The 8,672-nt window shown below is 46.3% G+C and overlaps 1 protein-coding gene across 5 annotated transcripts in view; it reads left to right on the forward strand.

Annotated features, from left to right (window-relative positions):
* The window catches only part of Vwa8 (von Willebrand factor A domain containing 8), a 324,208-nt gene extending 318,228 nt beyond the window's left edge, over nt 1–5,980 (forward strand). For 4 of the 5 annotated variants that reach the window (XM_063274157.1, XM_039094044.2, XM_039094045.2 and 1 more), the window contains 3 exons: nt 583–681; nt 1,379–1,617; nt 4,787–5,963. In XM_063274157.1, coding sequence (XP_063130227.1) covers nt 583–681; nt 1,379–1,617; nt 4,787–4,895 — 447 coding nt within the window. In that variant the 3' untranslated portion in view covers nt 4,896–5,963. Of the gene's footprint in view, nt 1–582; nt 682–1,378; nt 1,618–4,786 lie in introns of all 5 variants that reach the window. The other variant, NM_001427283.1, reaches the window with a different exon arrangement.
* The last annotated feature ends 2,692 nt before the right edge of the window (nt 5,981–8,672 follow it).

Raw genomic sequence — 8,672 nt, forward strand, 5'->3', positions numbered from 1 at the left:
CTCATCTATCTATGCCATAGTTAACTCCCTCATGTCAGATCTCCCCTTCCATCAGCAGCCAAGAGAGAGCCTTTAAAAGGAGCTCTGTGTGATTAGATCAGACCCACTGGATAACTTCTCTTTTGATTAAGTTTCCTTGACTGTGAGTTAAATTACATCAGCCGGATCCTTTTTGTCATGGAAGTTAATGTGATCATATGTGATTTCCCCATTATGTTTACCAGACTTGACCACAATTATGGGGAGAGGGCAGAGAGCTTGCATGAGGCAGCTGGAATCCTGAGAGCCCCTGTGAGGTCTGCCCAACACTATGTGCGTTTCCTACTAAGTCTCCCTTGAAACGTACACATGGAATCTGGGACAGCCACCAAAGTCCCCTTCACACTTCCCACCTCTTTCCAGGGGACAGAGGTCTCAGAGGACGGTGGACCCAAACAGAATGAATCCAAAATCATTTGCCTTTTGCATCCTTTTATGACCAAATATTGATCAACTTGGAACAGTCCAGAGTTGGGGATCTCTAGACCGAAGACCATTGTGTTACTCACCGACTTCTGACCTCTCCAACTCTCTTCCGAATAGTACGACATTGCTGGACACTCGGGAGATGGCTACAATATCAAGCTCGTTCCAGTTAACAAGATCCCTAAGAACAATAAGCAGAGACTAGAAATTCTGAAGGTAAATACATTGTTCCTTCCACATTGTGAGATTTTCTATCAGATTAGATAGAAACTAGGATTCCCTGAAGAAGCAACAAATATCTCAGGGGACAAATAGAAACCACCTTCCTTGCTTAAAGCCCTGTTTCCACCCTCTACTGTTGTGTTCTCTAAATGTTTTCAGAGTACTCATTGTTTTATTAGGTTTGGACATCTGAGATCAGAATTCCATAATCACACAGGCTCAGTAGAAAGGTAAACAATGGCCCCTTTCAAGGCACTCTGTATTTCAAATTTTATATTTTTGTTGTAATTTTGAGTGATAAATTCAGTCTCACTTAAACCTGCAGAAGATACCATGATCTTAAAACAGGTTTCCTCCTTTGCCACCGAAAACAGTGATTAGCATCGGATTAACTTGTGTGCTGGAAACTCAGCCCATCCCTTCTTATTCTCCTGCACTGTACCTCTCTTCCAGATAGTACCAGTTACATATTTTCTTACTTTAAATCGAATGTTGAGTTGTAAAAGTGTCAGTTGTGGACATTTGGGAGCAATGCCTGTGTCTAAGGAAAGTCATCCCTATAGAACTGTCCGTGTGCCATGTTGTCTCCAGTACGTAATCAAAAGGCAGGTAGTCTGCCAATAGACCGACCGTCGTGGTTGTTGAAAAGGAGTTGCTCACCTGTGGTTTCTGTGCCCAACTCTTACCTCAGACAATGCATGCCCACTCTCAGTTCTGCATGAGTGGGGACCACACACTCGAGGGGACGGAACATGCCATCAAGGACATTACCACAGAGGAAGCTGATGAGTACTTCGTCATCATATTGAGTGATGCGAATCTGTCCCGATATGGAATAAACCCAGCCCGCTTTGCCCAGATCCTCACAAGCAATCCTCAAGTAAATGCCTTTGCCATTTTTATCGGCTCTTTGGGGGATCAGGCAGCCAGGTGAGTATTGCCACAGCAGAGAGCAGATCTAATAACTGGCGTGTGTTGTTTCTTGAACTTCATTCCTAGGGGCTGGGGAGGGCAGGTAAGATGGTCTAGAGTTCTACCCTGAAGCAGCTACTGTCACACTTGGGCTGCAAACACTCTGGCTTGTTTAGACAAGCAACCATAGTTTTGAGGGAACTCAATGCTCTAAGGTTTGTCAGACAAAACTTTATAATTTTAATTGTTTTTATAAAATAAGTAATTACCAAATTGATTTTCCCACTAATTGGTTAAACAGTATTTTATAGATTAAGTACTTAATCTATAAAATCTATAAGATCCCCAGCCCAATCTCATCATGTCATTTCAAATCATACTCAAAATAGTAAATATAGCTCAGTGGGGTAATAGCTCAGTTGTTAAACACTTGCCTGGCATGCACGATCCCCATGTTCAATCCCAAATATTGCCAAAAATAAAGAATAGTGAATGCCCTAGCATAGCAGAAAGTGTACTCGTCTGTATGTAATGTGTGTCTATTTGGCGTGTAAACAGGCACTGTTCTGTCACTGTGACGAGACACTATGACCAAGGCAACTCTTACAGAGAGAGTATTTACCTTGGAGGCTTGTGCACAGTTAATCTGTGATCAGATAGTAGGAAGCAGACAGGCGTGGCCCTGGAGCAGTAGGAGAGAGCTCTACATCATGATCTGGCATCAAGCAGAGAGAGAGAGACACACTGGGTCTGACATGGATGTTTGAAACCTCAAAGCCCACCCTAGTGACATACTTCCTCCAGCAAGGCCACGCCTCCTAATCCTTCTCCCCAACTGAGGACCTAACTTGAAAATATATGAGCCTATGGGACCATCCTCATTCCAACTACCACAGACATAAAGAGACTGTCATATGCATATGCATACAAACATACATACATATATACATAGATATCCCTATAAATAAACTTCAATAACTCACATGAGTATATATTTAGACATGTGTGTGTATATATATATATATATATGCATAGATATATGTCTACATATAGATGTGTGTGTATATCTCTCACTGGAGAGGCATGTAGGGGAAGCTCCCTGGACACACAGGAAGACTGACTGTATGTAAGTGTGTGTGGATGGTTAACTCCCTGGACACACAGGAAAACTGACTGTATGTAAGTGTGTGTGGATGGTTAACTCCTGGACACACAGGAAGACTGACTGTATGTAAGTGTATGTGGATGGTTAACTCCTGGACACACAGGAAGACTGACTGTATGTAAGTGTGTGTGGATGGTTAACTCCTGGACACACAGGAAGACTGACTGTATGTAAGTGTGTGTGGACGGTTAACTCCCTGGACACACAGGAAGACTGACTGTATGTAAGTGTGTGTGGACAGTTAACTCCTGGACACACAGGAAGACTGACTGTATGTAAGTGTGTGTGGACGGTTAACTCCTGGACACACAGGAAGACTGACTGTATGTAAGTGTGTGTGGACGGTTAACTCCTGGACACACAGGAAGACTGACTGTATGTAAGTGTGTGTGGATGGTTAACTCCTGGACACACAGGAAGACTGACTGTATGTAAGTGTGTGTGGACGGTTAACTCCTGGACACACAGGAAGACTGGCTGTATGTAAGTGTCTGTGGATGGTTAACTCCTGGACACACAGGAAGACTGACTGTATGTAAGTGTGTGTGGATGGTTAACTCCTGGACACACAGGAAGACTGGCTGTATGTAAGTGTATGTGGATGGTTAACTCCCTGGACACACAGGAAGACTGACTGTATGTAAGTGTGTGTGGATGGTTAACTCCTGGACACACAGGAAGACTGACTGTATGTAAGTGTATGTGGATGGTTACTTGCTATAGTTACCATGCTGCATGATATATGGAATTTATAGCCAGACAATAAGTACCTCTGGGACTACCCAAAAGGCCAGGCCAAGAAACCCTTCCCGTAACGTAAACACACTAACAGAAGGCATCCATGGTTTTCCTCTGCCCAGAATACTCATAAAAGGCAGAAAAAACAACCGAAAGTGTATCTCAGGAAAACAAAAGCCATCCTGTCTTACAAATGGGGGGTCTGGCTTTGCTTCTGCCCTGCTGCATGCCGGGCTCTGTGGTACAGACTCCCATAAACCAGGGCGGTTTCAGCCCCTTGGATGCTGCAGCTTCCACGGTGAGCTTGAGAACAGCCTGGGCACCGTGGATTGGGCTCGCTCAGTGCAGCCGACTGCACACACCTCTCTCACTTCCATGTGTTAGCACTTCACATTTTCTGGAACCTTCCTGTCTTCAAAGCCTCCTCTGTCCACATTTCCCCCACACCAGGGCTCAGCAGACGGCGAGCTCAGCAAATGCTGGCTGAGCTGAAGCGGGCATTTTTTCTATCTAGTGAACAGATCCTGTTGGAATACTTAAGAAAGCACAATAATACCCTTGTGGTTTCCTGGGGAAATGGTCCAACATTCGCTGGCAAAAGGCATGGTGCAGACTTAGCTGGTCTGCCCTGCATGCCAAATACATGATGCTGCACAGAGTGCCTGACTTTTATTAAATGTCACCAAAACCAAACTTCTTGGCACAATGAAAGGCAGCCTTCTTTCCAATACATCTACGCCTTGCCGTCTTATTGCCTTCAAAGATGGCCTTTTGTTCCCAATGATAAATTGACATTTTTAAAAAATTACCATAAGCCCTGTTCACCCTCGGCGCTGTCAAGCCGCAGTCGAATGATGCACATTGCATTTCACGGTTTGTGGCGGGGAGGAACCAGAAACCCACTTGGGGACTTGGTTAAGTAGCGTGTTGGAGGACTGTTTATAAGAAAGGTTTTTAGAGAAGTACAGCATCAGACCAGATGCAGGCGAGCTAATTCCAGATGGGCCCCTCGGGCACTGTCCTGTAAGGGACTAGAACATATCAGGAGAGGCTAGAACTTGAAGACCACTGGTTTCCTCACTGCAGAGCTCTTGCTTTCCCTGCCCTTCGCTCCCTGATGCTTCCCCAGGCCTTCCACTGCATAGAGACGGACAGTTCAGGTGCAGTAAGGTGAGAAAGTGAAAACAGCCTTTCCCAAGAACCCATTTGGATGCAGTGGCAGCCAGGCAGGGCTGGACCGGAGCCTTGATTTGCAATGGTGATTCCCTCCTTTCCCTCTGACAGGCTTCAGAGAACTCTGCCTGCTGGCCGGTCCTTCATCGCCATGGACACCAAGAAGATCCCTCAGATTTTACAACAGATCTTCACCTCCACCATGCTCTCCAGTATCTAAGAAGCAGCCTTTACCGTCCCCAGATTGGAGGCAATATGAGCAGACAGAATTCTAAAAGACCGCAACCCAGCTGACCTGCGCTGTGGCGGGCTGCTGCCGTCCAGCCGCGAGTGGGCTTGTGGATGGAAATGTATTCTGGATGGGTTGAAGGTCTGCAGACGAAACAAGTTGACCTGCATTTCTTAGAAGGTCAGCATTGAAGGATGCAGGCGCAGAACTGCAAGACTCGGCCTCGTTCTAACCCCAGAAGATGCAAACCACCCACTTTCGCCTTAATAGGTCATCTGCTGCCCGTAGCCATGCGGAGCCTTTAACCCCATAGTTTGACACTGAGTGGGGACAAGCCTGCAGACCCCACCCAACACGCTCCTGTCTACAATTATTTCCACTTTCTCCCCAGAGTGTATTGCCCAGCAAATTACAATTTTACAGCATTTAACCTTAACAGGAAAGTATTTGGACTGCAGTACTTCATAAGGCATTGGCTTCTCTCAATAATTCCATTCTCTTGTCAGAAAGGAACCAAACGATCCTTAGGGTGCTTGCTATGCCACTGACTTCTCTTCCCTGCTACCTGAGGTGAAGGATAAAGGATAAAGATGAAGGGCCTCAGTTCCCTGTGCCAAGCCCTTTCCGTTCTCCAGAGTTCCACAGTGGCGTGGAGTATACTGTCCGACAAATTACCCAAAGTTCAAAGCACTGTGTTTGACTGGGTGCTGACTGGAGACTTGTTTCGATTTAACTAAAGAAAAGGATACTTTTCAGCCAAATTCTCTTTCCTTTCAAAGTCTTTAAACTCAAATACTCCAACAGAACTGTCTCTCGAGGCATCCAGTGAAATGCCACTCTTTACAGCTGACTGTGAAGTCGGTGCTGGGGTGGGATGTGCGTGCCTACTTAGTGTAAGCGAGAGAACTAATCTTTGGTGACGCTACTTACCCTAGCCATGTACACTGTCATTGTACAGTAAATTCATGTCATTTAGTCGTAGGACAGAAAATGCTCCCCATCTCTTCTGACACCCATCTCCTCCTCATCCACTGTCAAATAAAAGCAGTTGCTTCCCAATATGGTGTCACCACCCAGTGAGTGCGTGTGGTTTGTATTTCTAGTCACCTGCTTGTTCCGGGTGCTCAATTATCCCAAAATGTACAAAGTTCCAACTCAGTGCCTTCAGAATGTAATCACATGACTACTTACCACCACTCCTATTGGCTGATGATTTACTGCACCGCAGGGATATGCTAAACGGCTCTGTGCATTGTCAGTTCAGTTCTCACGGCCTGACAAAGTGTTTTCACTCAGAAAACTCGTTGCTTTCACGAGATTTCTGACCACAGACTTTTGATCATTCACTGAATTACTAGTATTACTTTGCAAACGAAGACATGGAGCCTTAGTGACATCCACAGTCACAGGCAGGTGAGCGCTTGCATGAGCCCCTCACCCACACTGCGTGTTGCTGCCTCCTGACTTCATAGAGGGCTCCCACTGCCTCCTTCCTTTCTACTCCTCTTTTTGCTTCATAGAGCCACCTTCCTCCCTCTTGTCCCCACAAATTTTATCTGTGTGCTTTCAGGCCCTCAGAGGTATGGGGACTGGGGCACGAGACACTTCTGGGAAGAATCTTGAAACACCACAGTTCTTCCTGGGTACTGCAGTGAACTGAGGAAATACACATCAAGGGGCAGCTTAGCCCCTAGGACACTGCCCCTGGCAACTTTTGGAAACAGCATTCACAAGTGGCTCAAGAAGCAGGCCCTCTACACAGCCTGAGTACCCAGCAGAACGATTCTTAAACAGGGAAGGAATGTTTCCTAGTAATTAAGTTTCCCTTTCCCGTAGCCAGATATCCTTTGCTATTGTGATTTGAAAGAGAAAATAGACTTCTGTGTTTTCCTTATTTGTAAAGGGAAGGATGGTGAGGGAGGGAAACACGGCTTTTTTTTTTTTTTTTTTTTTACTTACACTACCTACGAAGTGAGTGTGTTTATTATTAAATGTACTTAATTATAGGCCACTATGAACTGTTCCCAGGCCCTCATAATAATAACCGCACTGTGTGCCCGAGGGGTGTGCATTGAAAGACGTCTAACCCGTGCCTCTCTTGCAAGCAAATGAAACGCTGAGAAGGTCCATTGTTAGTCCTGGGCGGCCAGGAGGAATGAGCGCGGTGAATAGCGGCAGTATGTGGTGTGTGTTCCCCTTGGAATCCTGTGCCCCAATAAGATGACCTCATCGCAGATGGGGCGGCTTGAGCGCACAGCCACAGAGTGGGTCAGACCAGGAGGATTTGAAGGGAGTGTCAGATGTCCGGAATGAATCACTTAATTCTTTACCCCCTTTCTTGGGAAGCCTCGGAGGAGGAGAAATTCCTCTGCGCCTGGAGGATTTTCTCTGAACTGACCCTGAGGCTTTGAAGGCCCATTAGTGGATTTCTGAGCACAGCCTGATCAGAGTTCCCCAAAGGCCAGCGCCAGAGTCTGCCCTCCCCGCACCTGGCTCCTTCTGGGCCTGCCAGCTCAGCCAACTTGAGGTTTTTCAGCGAGCCCAGCACAGAGATGCAGAGAGAGGGAAACAGAAAATGGTTACTCTATCCTCCATCTGTGTTTGATTTCAACAAAGACAAAAGAGGAGAACCCCCCCGACTTGTAAGCCAGTCTCCCCTAACACGGGCAGCCTGTTCTGAAGCCACATCTCTGGAACATCACAGTCAACTTTAAAATCCAACCGATTCTATAAACAGTGGGAAAATAATTAGATGGACAGGGATGTATAGTAAAGATCTTACCTACCGCCTTGAGCTGCTAATTGCTCTGGCAGAACTACTAAAATGCCAATTTTCCACTGGTATAACTCTAGAACTAGTCTGTAAAGTGATTCTGGATCCTGAGTCCCATTAACTACCTGTGTACACTTGAGCCAGTCTGGGTCTCATTAAACTGAATCAATGCCTTAAGATAGTTGAAGAAAATAATTACTAAAACTACAGTTCTATGCCTGTGTAACTTATTTACTCAGTGAGGTGACTTGTCCTGGCTTCTTGTAATAGCCACATCACTTCAGTGTGACCTACGGAAGTATTTAGCCCGTGGTAGCCTGGCTTCCAGCACACAGGGTCTTGGCACCTGCATCAACTACCCCTTCACAGCGTTGCTGACTGAATATGAACACTCCATTACACGAGCGCCATTAATCCCACACAAGAAGGATCTCTCCCTCAGTAGATAAGGATTCCAGCCTGTTGTCTCCAGCTTTGCACAGTGAAAGTGCGTATGTGCTCATCTGCACGAGAGTCAAAAGGGGATCAAGGACTGGAGAGCTACTTTCAATGTGAAAGCCGACCCTAGCTGAGCAATGCCCAAGTGTGTGTATGCACATGTGTGTGTTTGCATGTCCTGCAAACACAGCCTGCTCCAGAGGGGTGTGCTTGCCTAATACCTCAGGTGGAGGAGTCTGAGCACCGAGTGAGGCTCCTACCTTCAAACACAGACATGCGCACCAGGCGCTGGCCATCGGAGTGCCAGGATTATGTAAGTTTGAACTTGAGTAGTGTCTGTGGTATTTGGGCCACTCAGAGCAAAATGCAGCACTCTTAAAGTGGTTCAGATCCTGGGGTGGTGAGAACACTGTGTTCTGCTTCAAGGAATCTTATCAAGTGGATGTGAGCCACTTTGTAAGGCTGTCCCTCCCCTGTGGCCCACGGGCACCAGATACCATAGGCTTTGGAATAGTTAGAGCGTGTGGCTACAGAGGAGTCTCAGAACATAAGGACTT

This window comes from Rattus norvegicus, chromosome 15 (assembly GCF_036323735.1).
Source record: "Rattus norvegicus strain BN/NHsdMcwi chromosome 15, GRCr8, whole genome shotgun sequence".
NCBI lineage: Eukaryota > Metazoa > Chordata > Mammalia > Rodentia > Muridae > Rattus > Rattus norvegicus.